The sequence below is a fragment of the Xiphophorus couchianus genome, chromosome 4 (assembly GCF_001444195.1).
Source record: "Xiphophorus couchianus chromosome 4, X_couchianus-1.0, whole genome shotgun sequence".
Taxonomy (NCBI): domain Eukaryota; kingdom Metazoa; phylum Chordata; class Actinopteri; order Cyprinodontiformes; family Poeciliidae; genus Xiphophorus; species Xiphophorus couchianus.
In genome coordinates this window covers 13663578-13679379 of record NC_040231.1, presented here as the reverse complement: position 1 = coordinate 13679379, position 15802 = coordinate 13663578, and the positions used below count along the sequence as shown (strand labels likewise).

At 38.2% G+C, this 15802-nt stretch overlaps 1 protein-coding gene across 4 annotated transcripts in view; it reads right to left on the bottom strand.

The window, feature by feature from the left end:
- Positions 1-15459, bottom strand: part of LOC114143174 (CUB and sushi domain-containing protein 1) — a 437499-nt gene extending 422040 nt beyond the window's left edge. For all 4 annotated transcript variants that reach the window (XM_028014977.1, XM_028014979.1, XM_028014978.1 and 1 more), the window contains exon 1: positions 14903-15459. In XM_028014977.1, coding sequence (XP_027870778.1) covers positions 14903-15041 — 139 coding nt within the window. In that variant the 5' untranslated portion in view covers positions 15042-15459. The remainder of the gene's footprint in view (positions 1-14902) is intronic.
- Positions 15460-15802: the final 343 nt, after the last annotated feature.

Here is a 15802-nt window from a genome sequence, read left to right as displayed (position 1 = left end):
TCATCTCCTTGTCTTCTCCCTTTAACTTCTCTTTTCTCCCCTCCATTTTTCTCTCTAAAAGTTGACTCATTCTCTCCCTCTCCTTACATCCACCCCACATTGCTAATCATTTTCAAACACTTCTATCCATTCTCAGACATCTTTCTCTTGATGTTCGCTGCCAGAAACACAAGAAAACTGCAGCATCAGCCCAGTCATGATAATCACACACTCATTCTGTCTTACTCTTTCGTTTCCTGCATCTCTTTTCCTGTGTTACCAACCAAAAGGCTGTTTATAATACCAACTCTGGTTGATGTGGCCATTTGACATTTAAATGAATGACCTATAATGTGGCTTAGGAAAAAAAGAAGTCAGAAATGAGAGTTAAAAAGCAAGGAAAATGAGAGGTTGGGATAAAAAAAATGAGGGATTGAGAAAAAGAGGAAATGAGAGGAACAAGGAAGCAGGAAGATGACAAGAGGAGAAAATAAAAGGGTTATGAGGAGATTAGGAGGGAACTCTGCAGAACACAAATAGAAAATGAAGAGACGGAGAGACAAAGTAGATAGAGGGCAGATGAGATTGTGACAGAGGAGTTATTTCAGTGGATATATAGACATCTCAATGAAAATGCCAACAACCTAATCAAAGGATCCGAAAAGGGCAGAGAGGGAGAGACAGAGAGAGAGAAAAAAAAAAAGAGAGAGAATGGGAAGGAGGAATAGACACGGCAAGAAAGTGGGGAGGAATGTGAGGAGTGAAAGGAGGAAAGTTAAAGAGGTGGGAGGACAGAAGAGGAAAAGGGGAGAAGCATGGTCAGACGGAGAGGAAATAGGCAGGAGAAGGGAGGGGAAAAAGAAAAGGCAGCAGGCTGACACATTAAGTAAAAAGAAAATGCAGACAGAGGAGTCAGAGTCAGGAAAAAGAAAAGGTGAAAGGGGACAAAGAAGAGAAGATTGGTGACAGAAGCAAAGAAAAAAAATGGGGAACAAAAAACTGATTGATTCTTGACATGCAAGAAGTGTGAATTTAAAACTCCTACAAGGAACAAGTTACTGTCTAATCTATGATTGTGTTCTTTGCCTGTCAGTCTGCACCAGTTAGGAAAAACAAATCAAAATGAATTTACTGTTGTTCATCACAGTTAGTCATCCTTAGCCAAAGCTGGTGACATAAAGTGTCAGGTTTTTCCTGATTTGGAGACACAACGCATACTTTGAGAATTAATTATTCTACAAATAATCCTCAATAATAATGGAGAGTTTGTTCTCCAAATCCCACACTGCCTCAGGTGTTGCTTTTTGTTGCTGATGTCATGTATCTGACACACCGGGAATGGAAATCGGTGTGGTTTGACCGTCCCACCTTTTCAAATGCCAACTTCAGGGATTTCCTGCTGTGGCCTTCCCACGCCGTTAGAGTCTGTTTGATTGATTTCAGATCAGCAAGCACTCAGGCAAGAAGACAGACAGAAAAGATGTGTTATTTAGCCATCATTTGTCAGAGAGAGAGAAGCGACTGACATTGTTTGGATTTAATGGTCTGTAAAGGACACCGCAAAATCAGTTTTTATACAGCTTTGTGTGCACATGCGTGTTGTTGGCTTTGCTACCACTCCAGTATTCAAGGCTTTTACAACCCACCCTTTGTTATTTCTTTATCACAGTGCCAGGCTCTTCCTCTTTCCTTTGATTTGCCTCTCTTTTGTGCACTGCAGCCTCTTTCTCCAAACCAAATCATATCTTTGATCTCCTATCCATACAGCGTAGCAAAAACATCTAAAGTCCAACACATTTTCTTCATTTGTGTTGATAAATAGTTCAGAAAGCCCAGTGAAATCTGGCTTAGTGAATTAAATTTGATTCAAGTTTGATTCCACTGGATTTAAGCTGACAGAATCTGGATATTTCCCTAAAGGGTGGGCAGAAATAAGGAATCATTGCCAATAAACCCCATTGTGATTTCTAATGGGAACAAATAAAATTTAAGTTTAACAAGAAACAATTTAAAAGCCATTACATGTGAAGAACCAACCCTGGCCTTTGGACCCTGGAAACTAATTCTAAACCTTTAGTTTACAGAGATTAAAAACAGTTTAGGGACCAAGCATTCCTCTGGCTCTCATATGTCCTTTCTTACTCAGCTGTTACAAAGGTACCTTGTAAAAATCCTCCCACAGATCAGTGCCTGCCTCCGTCAGTCACGTAGCCAGCCTGTAACACAACCAATCAGCTAGCAAGTCAGTCAATCAATTTAACAACCAGCCGATCATTGAGCCACTAAATATTCCAGTCAGTAAGCCTGCTGGCCGTTTTCTCACCTCCTCGCTCTTCTTCACACGCTGTCCGCCATGTAGGGCTGTAAAGCAGTGACACAGTGTGCCATGAGACCATTGCAGTTATATCCCAAGGAACCCTTATTTAAAACCTCTTTCCAGTTTCAGCTTCCCTTCTTCTGCCTCCTCCGTCTTGGTAGCTTTGGGCGCCATGGGACCGTTTTTGCTGCCTCCTTAAAACGTAGCTTCGACACTGCTAGCGACCATTACCGATCATTAAAAATGGATAGAATAAGAACGATGCTACTGGAGCAATGATAGCCTGTGGCAAACGCATTCATACTCAAACACACAAACACACGCTCGTTGAAAATGCATGAACACAACCCCACATACAAAAAAATCACTGCAATAAGGTGGACAAGAAATACGTTGAATTACCATGTACAGCTTCTTTTACTGACAACAAAAACACTGATAAACTTTATTTATATAACACCTTTCACAGGTCATAAACCAGAGCTTCACCATAAAAACAACATTTAAATAAACTACACAAAATAAAACATTTGAAAAATGTGGTATCCTTCGCCACATTTCTGTTCATTTCCACAGGCAAATGTCCTTACATTATGAAAATAAACAGTTTAAATTCTTTCACATGGACACACTCGGACACGCAAACACACTCACGCATGTAAGCTAGAAACACTGATTCACATACATATATTTAAAACAAACAAATTTGCTCTCCACTTGCAGCACTGTAACATTGTGAAATGCAGCCTATACGGCTCTCGCATGGGTGCACATAGAAAAGCTGTGCTCACACACGACGCTTAGACACACTGGCACACACTTTTAGCTTACGTGTGGACATTTACACACAAAAAGGCACCCGAGCACAAAGTAATCCCCTCGCTTCGCTCTCTAACACTCCCTGTTCTAACCTAAAACTGGGAGCAATTTTTGCTTGAAGGCTGACACAAACACCAAGCTACAAGCGGCACAGGCTCGTTTTTCCCTTTAAAACAATTTCTCACATTTAAAACAAGCCTCGCGCAGTTTCGTTTTTTTGTTTTTTGAGTAGCAAAGTTGTTCATCTTAGTGAAAGAGCATTAAAACCATGACCTGTTTTGATAGGTAAGGCAGAACACACAGGCAGAAATAGAGAAAGACAGGAGAATGGGGGACTGAAACACAAACTAAACAATATCAGCCCCCTTGCTAAACTGTAGAGAAATGATTACAGAGGCTCTATGTACAGTATTTCCCTCCGCGTGTGTCTCACTGTCTCGCTCTTCCCCTGAAATCACATTAACGGATGAAAGTAGCTTCTCCTGCTGCTGACTCGTTGCTTTGAAATGGAAATGTATCTCATTGGCTCCATACTCTGTGCACACACACACACACACACACACACACACACACACACAAGGAACAGAGTTTGCACCTTTTCCCAACACACTCTCACAAAAAGTGGAGGTATGCTCAAACAGAGTCAAAAGCCCAGACTCACTCTGCCCTTAAACCATGGAACTAAGCGTGAGAAAAACTGAAATAACACTAATATAACATTAACAGACACATTAGCCTGCTTAATGTTAACCCGTTAGCCAGCTATTAGCCTACAGCTGATATAAAATGTCATGCTAAAGAGCGGTGGCAAGGCAGAAATAATGTAACAAAAGTGCTACAATAACAGAGACATTAGCCTTTAGATTCATTGGACAACAGCTCCAAATACACACATCTCCAGATGTAAAACAGAAAGTTGCAATAATTTCTACTCTTTCCAGGGTAAAACTTAAGACTTCAATTCCTCCAGCAAAATTCAACCTGGCCCGACTACAAACAAAGTGTTTATCCCATCATAATTAACTAACTTTAACTTTTATAACTTTAACCTGGCAAAAGTTTGTTTTTATTCTTTTAAAAATTACAATTGCACAATGTATTTCTATTGTGCGGCTCTACAAGGATCCTTTTCATCAGACCCGTATCTTAAACTAGCAAAATAAGATCAATATTACGACCAGAAGGCTAAATTTAAAGGTAAGTGGTTGGAGCCACTATGGTGATGACAGAATGAATGCATTTGCTTAACTACACCCAGACTATTCCCAAGAAATTAAATCATGCTGCCTACAGACTTGGAGGTCCTGCTGGTCACGAGCAACCACTGAATTAAACAGTCTGTACGACAGCTGCATGCAAATGCAAATCGATATGTGCGTGGAGTATTTACTTCTTGAACCAAAGCTACAATAATTTATTCCACTACCATTAACACAGCAAACGAACTGAAAGAAATGGAAATTATGTACTTTACTGAAATTGGTGAAAATGTTCCATAGCTGTTGATGTTCTGAATAATCTGTCAAATTAAATTTGGATATTGGTTTTCATGGATGTCTTGTAGTCACACCACCCAATCTTTCATTATGAGCTCCATTTAAGAGGTTCATTTCATGCTTATTTTTAGAGTTGGCTGGCTGAGTAATCCAGTGTGTTATGAAATAACCGTCAACTCCCACCACAGCGAGGCATCAGCACAAGGTGCAGAAAAACAGCCACAACTGCTCCTGAAGTGGAAGGATTAAATGAGTTTTAAGGGCGTACCGTTACTTGTATTATGATGCAACACGCTGCTTATTAGGTGCATGCAGTGTTGTCATCTGTTCAAACAGGACATTTAAGGGACAAGATGGAAAAATTAAAGACACCGAAATGAAACTAGATGCTACTAGCCGTGCATAACAGACCAGCAAACCTCAAGGCTGTCGACAACAACACATTTATAAGGTTAATTATGTCAGGTTTCAAACTTACTTTAAGCTTTTTTAATAGTCAATGACCTTAACAGATCAGATTTATTAAAATACCTATTGAAAATAACAACCTTAAAGCAGGTATTGAACATACTTTCCATTAAGACCACATCTCTGTTTTAAAAAAGTTTACCATTCTGGTAATGTTTTGATTTTAAATGTCATGTTTTTATGACCTATAGGGAAAAAAATCATCAAATTTAACAGAAATAAAAACTTTCAAATGTCCATCTTTGTGTAACATAGAGCTCTGGAAAAAATGAGAAGTCCACTGCACTGCAGCCTCATTAAAATCCTCCTGCTTATTCCACCAAATATTGATTTCTGAATGCATCCTGAGTTAAAACATTAGTATTGTTGTTTCTAAATGAACATAAACTTGTTTTTTTGCTTTATTTGAGGTCTGAAAGCACAGCATCTTTTTAGTTATTTTGACCATTTATCATTTTCTGCAAATAAATACCGTACTACATTTTTGCTTTGAATTTAGAGACACGTTGTCAGTAGTTCATTAGAATAAAAAATAAAAAAAAACAATGTTCATTTTACTCAAACATTTACCTATAAGGAGTAACATCAGAGAAAGTGATAAAAAAATAAGAGACCATTGCAAAATTAAGAGCTGTATATAATAGTGTTTCACATAGTGATAAAGTTCCTGAAATAAATGGATATTTCAATAATATTCTAATTTATTGGATGGGTCAGTATATTTTCCTTTATTTTCTCAGTCTGTATATTTTTCTTTCTTTCCTCACTTCAATCATGAACATATAGAGAGTTCAATAAATAATGTAGTATTTATTGCCAGAATTAAATATCTGAGTCCAGTCATTAATATCCCCACATTTTAAGGCCCTGTTTGTATATGCCTTTGGGTCACTTTAGTGAATTTCCCCCACGTATCCAAGTAATAAATTTGGGCGCGACAGGATTATGATGTCATTAGTTTATGCCCGACATTAAGAACTGAGTAACGCAAGATGGAAAAGTCATTCCTGATTAATTGCATCTATTCAGGAATACATTTTCATTTTCCCTTTTGTGTTGTCTCCTCCTACATTCAAGTGCCTCTCCCCTCCTCTCATGCTCAATCTCTCTTTAGCATACTGCCTTTCTTCTCTGCCTCAATCGCTTTCTCTGTCTTCACACACATTCCCCGTTTTTCTGTCCCAGTATTCCCCTCACTGTCCTCTTCCCCTGCGTAAGCGTACTCTATGTAGGCCATGGCTCTTTTTAAAACCTGTGTAACTTCAACAAAATATTAAGTCAATTAACTCAAGGATCACACTATTTTTTTTCATCGCTAGAATCATAAAAATGAACCATGTTTTAATGGTATATTCCTTATTTGCTCTTTGACGGCTAATTTGAATTTATTTTCTATGTTCTGGATGTGATTTTGAAATCTAGATCTGGGATTAAAAAAAACATTGCTTCCACAATTTATTAAATATCTCCACATATCCATATTTTTCTTTTGACCACAGATCAAACGCAGACCCTTTGCTCTGTTGAACTGTGTACGATGTGCTAGTTAGCTGTACTGAAGACTGTGTGTGTGTGTGTGTGTTTTCGCTCATCTCACTGGACAGCCAGAAGCACTCTCAAGTGCCTGAAAATCATCAGTACTCGGTGAGAAGAGTCTCCTTTGCTCTTTGCCAAGCTCCGTTTGTTTAAAATGCGCTCTGTCTTTGGTGTGACTAAGGAGGATCAATTACAACACAAGCACCTGAAAACGTCGAACAGAAATTTTTTCTTCCACCACCTGCAGCATGAGTTTGTCTGAGCGCGTGTGACTCTTATAGCACATCTCTTCCTCGCACAATTAAAAGCTACGGCTAAGCATTCCCAGGTTTCTCATACAGAGACCACAAGAAGTTAAAAGCAAACACATTCCCACTGAATTCCTAGCAAATACCCACAGCACCCCACACACTGCTACTATTACAACCTGTGAGCTCTGAACGTTTTCCCTCAGAAAACTAGCTAAACTCAGTAGAGCTGCCATGTTTTTTAATTAAAAAATGTTTAAAGTTGGCAGAAAATTTGAAAATATAACCAGGTTTTTATAAGATATTGGCAGACAATACTTAAACACCAACTATTAAGTCGTTAAAAAACACGAACATAAGAAAACACAACTAATATAATTATCAGTTTTTTGCACTTCAGTTGTTTCATCGTAATTAAAGTGTTTTTTAATCCTTTATCTATGACTTGTCACTTCATTTGCTGAAGATGTAGATCAACAGGATACACCTGGCTTCAGTCTCACTATGTGTTGCTATGTTGCCATTGTGCTACCAACCATTTCGCCAAAGAGACTCTTTATCCTGTCTTTAAATCACTGATACCAGTGCACATAAATAAATTACGCTTAGCCTGGTGGGCTTATAACACACTGGGGGGGAAACCTGCTGTAAGGTTTGAAAAATAACTTAAACAGTTAAAATGCTCTTTAACACAGTAAGTAAGTTCAAATGCTAGAAATGTACTTTTAAGCTGCTTCTAACAGTCTGATTATAAAACTCTGAGCTGACCAATTAAAAAAAATAGAATAATAAAAATAAAAATTTGTTTTCATAAGTAAATAAGTCGGGCATCTAAAAAGAATAACATTAATTTTGAAAAACAATGTATATGTTTATTTACATTTCATTCAAAACATAACTTGTAAAAATGATTTAAAGTCTACTCAAATATTTACAAAAACACTAAAAAATGAAATCCTGCTTCAATTGTAATTACCAAGCCGCCTGATTTCAATGGTATTTTGACCAATTATCTCAATCTTTTAATGGTACCGAACCTTGAGCCTGGAAGGCCTCCCTGCCATCACCCTAAATTTTAGCCTTTTACACAAATTCTTTGATAAATTAAAATCTGATCTCTAGTTCCCGGCAAAAGTAAAATGCTGTTTTTGTTTTGTTTTGTTTTTTTAAATATACCAGTGAATAGTTTTGCATTTAAGTTTATTAGTATTTTTCTGTCTTTATTTTCACAGCTTCCAAAGTGCACAAATCCTCCATCTGTCACTGAACGTTTCTCCATTTCTCAAAATAAAATAAAATTTGTTTAACATAATATTTAAAAGTATAAACAAACTTTCCTCTGTTGTTTTAAGTGTTAGCTGTTCAATTAAAATTCATTTTTATCATTTTGTCTGCACACTAAAATGTCAAATTATTGCTTTGTAAAAATGTATATGTCTTCATAATGTTTACGTGATTACCTTACCAAATTTTAAATCGTATTTGTAGATGGCAGCACATACTTTAACGGAAACCTCTAAGCATCCTACTAATCACTAAAAGTGAGCAGCAATTGTTGCAAAGAGCTAATTTTCCCCTTTAAACTTTACAAAAAAAATAGCTTTTACTAGTAAGAAAAAGCTAAAACCATGGTTCTAAAAAGACCAAAGAAACAATCGATGCATCATTGGTAAATATACAAAAGTCACATAAACGCACCAATCCAGGAGACTTAAACTACATTCTATAAAGATATGTAAAAGATGTTTTATGCAAGTGCTGGACATTTATGGTCACTTGTTTATAACTGTAACCCTTCAAAGAATTATCAGGAAAATCAAAACAAAGATCCCAATAAATTAGGATGGCCTGGTGTTATACATGTTTTGATGAAAACCATAATGATTTTAAAGAAATAAATCCAATGCTTTTAAGCATAGTGGGGTAAAATGTCACTGCCTGAGGGGGTGGGAAGCTTGCATTTGTTGATTCAACCAAACCTTCTTCGTCACATCAAAGGCTGCCTGAAAATGGCTGAAGAGGAAGCAGACCTTTAAACAGAATAATGATCCACAGCACACAAGGAAATCCACCAAGGAATGGCTTTAAAAAGCAGAAATGGAGGGTTAATGGAAATGGCAGAGTTAAAGCTCAGATATGAATCCCACTGAAATATAAAGGGCAGGAAATGTGAAAACCATCAAGCCCACCGCAGTCCACGTTATCTTGTTTGAACGACCGGTCAACGTTCAGGTGGCTGGTGTCAAAGACTGGTGGGCAGGAACGCAGACCGCCCACAGTAAGGTCTTTCTGCTACATGCTGTGTATACTTCAACAAAAGAATAACCTCTTAATATTCTTAATAAATAAAAAAATCTAACATATTTGCTAAATTACTGAGTGACATTTTGTTCACAAAGTGTCAAATGTCTCAAAAGCATCTAAAATCCATAAAGGCATCTTTCTACCATTATGACAATATGCAGAAAAGAGATTAACCAGAACAGATATTCTGACTAATTTGTCTTTTAAGATACAAGGCCTTCCAAAAGTACTCATACCTATGGGACATGTTTACAATTTGTCATTTTACAACCACAAAGATAATTTTTTATTGGGATTGTATGTAATAGACCAACACAAAGTAGTGGATAACTGTGAAAAGGAAAGTAAGAGAGACAAGGTGCAAAGTGTATTTTTTTTTTACAAATAATCAAATAATCTTTTATAAGTTTACTTGTGCCTCAATTTGTCTATTTACTTACATTCTACTAGTAGCCAGATTTAAATGCCTCGACTTCTTTAAAAACATGTTTATTTCACTTTGATTTGTTTATGTAGAACCTTTTAAAATGACCCGTAATGTTAAACAATGTTGGGCACAAAAAACTAAATTCATTATCTAAAAAACACGGTTCACAATCCATCAAATTTGGTCGTACATAAGAGAATATTCAATTCAAATTTATTAGCATAAATGATTTTTGGGAAATATATGAATAAAAACTGGAATGAGTCTTTACTTGGATCTATATTTTCATCTGTCACACACAGAAAAAGGTCATGAGATGTGACACAAGAGGATAAAACAGTATTGCTAGGGCAGCAATCAGAAAAGAAAAAGTTAAAATCCTGGATCAGTGACAATAGTCAGTTTAAAAATGACGTCTTAAATGAAAACAAACCATTCTTCTGATTGTTTATGTGGGATTTGTCGGTTGGATGTGTTACATAAATCAAATTAGATGCAACGGAAAAATAGATTAGTAAAAAGAGCATCTCATATTATTATTGGTCCAGATGTATTAACTTCCCTGATTTAGGTGTAAAGTAATCTTTTAATTTTACTGTGTTTCTTCTGAAAGGAAATATGACAAAGATTTGTAGTTGCACTGCCAGAAAAAAATCTGTGACGGAGGAAAAAAAGCAAGTAAAAGCTCCGACCTCAAGGTTTTGGAGCTCGTCGACAAACATTAGTGGTCAAAATACCAAATGATAGTCTGGAAAAATAAATCCTTTGATTTCTTATACTTCAATGTTTTATCACATATGTGTGAGACACCCATTAGAATCAAATGTATTAGTTCATTAAAAAAAAATTCTAAACCTAAGGTGTGAATAATTTATGGTATGACTAAAAACCAATTACCAAAAATAAAAATGTTAACATAAAGAAGAAAACATTTTGCTAGTAAGAGGAAGCAATAAAATTTTAAGAATTATTCCATGTTCATTTTCATTGTCATTTATGTATAATAAGCTGATATAACTATGTTGTTCAGTGAATTAAAAGGAATGTAAAGATTCCACATTTAACGACATAAACAACTTAATCGGAATGGATTTAATGCAGACTTGCTTTTGAAGGATGATGCTCTTTGTTGCCGTTTTCCATCTGTATGGTTTTAATTTTTTTTCCATCTCCCTGATCAACTCCTACACTGTGCCTGGTGGCAAAATAAACAAAAACAAAAATTATGTCTCTGTCACATCAAATTTACATCCCAATAGCAGGAAGTAATTGAATCCTAATTAAAATTTCATCTTTACAAAAATGGCCCAATAACACTTTACAACATTTGGTTGTTGTATTGTTGATGTTCCAGTGGTATCGACACAGACGATTCAGTTAAAATCAGTTGTTTCTTTGCATGAGATCCCCCCCCTGCATAAATACACCTAAATTACATTTCATATTTTTGTGTGTGGGATTATAAAAGCCTCGTGTGAGGCCAAATTTCTAGAAGCAGGCTGCACCTTTTTTGTCCTATTTTGGTCTTTTTTTTTTAAAACATAATTGTACCTTGGCACTGATCACTCCACCTGTACACCCGCTTCCCCCTGTGTTGTGTATTGTTGAATTTGTATCAGGCAGCCACCTCTTTTTTAATTAACTGTCTTCACAAAGCCAGTGTGTGTTGATGCGTGGGTGTACATGCTTGTGTGTCCCTCCCATGTGTGATATTAGTATGCCAAGCAGGACAGGCAGCTAGTTCCAATATCTTGTTGTTTGGCATTGATTCAATGTCAGCTAATTGTCACCTTGTGCATGCACTTTAGTTTGTTTGGGTGCGTGTGCATGTAAATACGTGCGTTTGGGTCTAAGTGTCCTTATAAACTTTAGAAAGCTTTGAAAAGCAGACCTTTTACCACTCCTCACTTTGAAAACGGAACAGAAATGTGTCATTGGGATGTCCCGTGTGTCAGGTAGTGTGAGTGTGTTTAGTAAAGTGAGTGTGTGCCCAAGTGATTAACCAAGTGCTTCATAGTCCCAGTGGGAGTCTAAAATCTCAGGCACGTTATTGTCAGATGTGTGTGTCTGTGTGTGTTCCAAAAGTGCCTTTTGTCCAATCCCCTGTAGAGTGCAGTTAACGATATATCAATTATATTAGCACTAGCTGGGTTTAATGGGAATTATGATCACAGCTGGACATGCGGACAACCTGTTGATGGGTAGACGGAGGTTATTTTAATACAAATGACTGAAAATGTGTGAATGCTTCAATGAAACGCCAACAATGTTTCTTTTGTTTTCATAATGATAGGCTTGTATTGAGCATAAAACTGTTTTCAGCATAATATTGTGTTTTATGTTACGCATTTATATTTCTAAACTTAATATTTTGATATGTTAAGCTCATTTTATTTACCTAATAATCTCGTAAAAAAAGCTACTTCAATGAGCTTAAACATCTTTTCCTGTTAAGGAATTGGGCAAGGGTTTAGGTTTCTGTGACATCTTTAGCAGACATTTGCAGAACATCAATAATGACTTGACTGTTAAAACTTGCAGTGTGATGTCATTTACACTGTCTAAAAGGCTGGCAGCCATTTGCGGTTTGAGGTTTGACTAAATTAATTATTGCCACCCTCCCTTCTGTCTCGCCAGATGTCTGGATGCCCTTTAATTTTCTCGTATGTTGTCTCACATTGTGTAAGACATTATCTGAAAGGCTTTATTTATTACCATTATCGTGCTCCATTTAGTGATGGACTGAACAGGTTACTTCATATTTACTGTAAATTCAGAGCAGCCTAATCTAATATACAGGAGCAACTCAATAAATCTCAATATCTTTGGAAAGTGGATTTATTTCACTAATTCAATTCTGGTAAAGGTGAAGCTCATACATAGATCCATTGCACCCAGAGACATTTATTTCAGTCATCTATTTCTAAGATTATGGGTAGTATAAAACTATTTTCGTGAATATTAGAATTAATGTTAATACAAAAATATTAGCTTAGTGAAAGTATGTAAGCCAAGTTTTGGTGCTTTCAGCAGTGTGGGTGGCTCCAAGTGCTACTGGAAAACGAAATTAGCATCTTGATAAATTTGATCAGCACAGGGAAGCATGGAGGGCTCTAAAAATTTCCTGGAACATGGCTGCGCTGACTTTGGACTTGAAAAAAGTAACAGTGGACCAACACCAGCACATGACATGGCTCCTCAAAAGCTTCCCTCTGGGTTTGGGTAATTCAAATTCTGTGCCTCTCCTCTCTTTTTCCAGACTACAGGACTTTTACTTTAATGACAAACAAGGGCACTGGAGCACTGAGCAACTATAAAGTCTTATTTCTCTTTAGCCCAGCTAAGAAATCTCTGACATTATCTGGCCTTACACAGTCCTGAATAGTTGTAGCCCAAATTCCAGATATGGTTCTTTCTCACTCCAGTCACTGACTTATGAGCTTTGCTGTACAACCCTCTCAATGATGTGGTTATCCCAGCTGCTTCTTCACCTTCTTCTCCAACATTTTTCCTTTCACTCAACTTTCTACTAATAACCTGGGATAAGCATTCCGAGTTTTACGCTTCTTTAGAAATTACTTTTAGAAATCTGCCAAGTCATCAGCGTCCTGGATGTTTCTATAATAATGTAATGTTTCAGTATATTAAAAAAAATACATTTTATTAAACATATATATTACTTTAAATGTTTGGGGAGCTGATTCTGGGGTCATAGTCATGCAAATAAACACCTGGAATATCTCGTTGAGCGTAATGAATCTAATGAGTTTCAACTGCAAATTAATTCACTTTTCAATGATATAATAATTTATTCTTGTAGATTCTAAAGAAGGGAGATATAATATATGATACAGCAAACAATTTCAAAACTTGTTTTTGTGAAAATTGGACCATCTTAAATTTCATGGCAGATAAGCTGAGAAAGAAAACGCACATACACATTCAGAAAAAGAAATTGGACTTGAAGTTAAATCACAGGTGATAAGAAGCAGTTGCTTCAATCACAAACAGCCTAAAAGACCCTCTATCATATTCATCAACGCACATGATTCCCCCTCAATCACACTTTCACTCAAATCCCTTTATTTCCAGGCTGACAGCTGGCATACATGCCTGCATACAGATACAGATGCCAAACATACTCACACACACAAACACACCACAAAGTAAGTCCATGTTATTCAGAATAGATCAAAAGACAGGAAAAACAATACTGCAACTGACACGTAGGTACTTATAATGTAAAGCACTTTGAAATGCCTTGCTGATGAAATGTGCTATACAAATAAAATTTGATTGATTGATTGATTGATTGATTGATTGACTTATAAAGGATTTTCAAAACTGGAAACATTTTCTTAATTTCAGGGTGATGATGAACTGATGATGAAAGTCAGAACTCTTTTTTTTCCCCCCGGTGGCCCTGATCCTCTTCCGTATGAACTTGTGTGTGGAGAGGGAAAGTTTAAAAGACTCTTGGAGGAAGACGAGCATTTTCAACAGGACTGAGGAGAAGTCCTCACAAAGAGGGCATTGACAAACAGAGTGGGAGAAATTTAGCACTTTCTGCTTGATCTCTCTCCGTAGCTGAACTCCAAGAGCTTCCAGTGCACATCACCTGCTGCATCACCGCTGATGCACAACATCAGCCCCCACCATCAACCTCGGAGAGAACCGAAAATCACGAATAACTCCGATCACGGGATTTCCTCTCGTGAAAATCCCTTCCTGTCTGTAGACAGAAGGCTAACACGGGCTGAGCCTGCTGTCAAGCAGAGAGGATTTCTAACTCTTGCAGATGCTAAATGTGATTTGGCTGGTGTGGTGATTCACTCTGGAGCGGCTTGTGTTGGTTTTGCTGAGGATATGAGGCCCTCGCTGCTCCAGATGCAACACTGAGTCCAACTTGGCCGCGCAGCGCTCTCCCACATCTCGAATGCGCAAACACAAAACTGTGCGGGCTTTAGCATCACAAACACGCACTGCCACGAAGACAAGACACACACGCAGAGGACTCGGACCTGAATGCGCGTGCGCAGCCAACCACACTCCGCCCGCGCACGCGCGCCCATCAAGCCTCCATGTAGAAACTCCGTCACCCTCACATACCGACTCTGGCTGTTGCTGCGGAGGTCCACGCGTCACCTTCTTGAATCCGCGCACACGCAACGTGAAAAAAACAACAATTCAAAAAAATATATAAAACACTGTGGCAACCTCCAACTCGCGCGCTCACACAGTTACGCAGGTCCGCTCGCATGAGAAACGCAGATCCGCTAAAAAAAAAAAAAAAAAAAAAAAAACTCACCACTGGACGGGGAGAAATCCCCGACGAGGAGCCCCAACAGGAGGAGAAGCGGGAGGTCGAGTCTGAGTCCCCCCGGTTTCTTCCCGATCGTCCTCCTCCTCAGCGGCGGCAGCATCTCCGGCGCTCCCAAATCCATCATTTTTGCTGCTAAATAAATCCAAGCTGGCTGTTTTTTAAAGTCCTCTCCCCACCTTGCCGCTCTGCTTGGCTGAATGAAGCGGAGGGTGGGGCGGGGGGGGTAAAAAGAAAAAGGCAGCCCCTTTCCTCTTTTTTTCCCCCTTATTAACAGAAAAGAAAGAAAGATCAATCACGAATATCCCTCTCGCACATGTCCATGTTAATGTTTGGACAGGACAGCAACCGGTGACGGGTTGACGGTCTAAGATCGGGCAGCACGCCGCTGGTGTGAGCTGTCATAGCAGAGAGCGAAGGAGAGAGGCGAAGAGAAGGAGAGATTCAGCGGAAGAGAGGAGAGAGATGGTCGGTATAGGTCCGCACAGCCCGGCGCGCCAGCAACGACTGAGACTGGTGGAGGTGGAGGGGGGGAGAGGGAGAAGCAGAGGTTGGTCTGAGACAGGGAAAAAGAGAGAGGGGGGGAAACCTGGAGAAGAGGAAGAGGAAAAGCAGGTGAAGATATGCGCGGAAACAAGAAAAAGGGGGCAGAAATGATAATGAAGGGGAAATAAGAGAGACGAGGGCAGGAAGGTTGAAGCAAAAGAGCGAGAAGAGAAAAGAAAGGGAAGTGTGAGAAAAGTGAAAAGGGAAGAGAAGAGAACAATGTCAAGGAGCAAGGCATTAAAGGAGCTATAAACAGGAGAAAGAGGCTAATTTGAAGAGTGAAAGGCGGTATGGTCAGAGGGCGGCAGGAAATTAAAAAAGAAAGGGAGGAGATGGGATGCA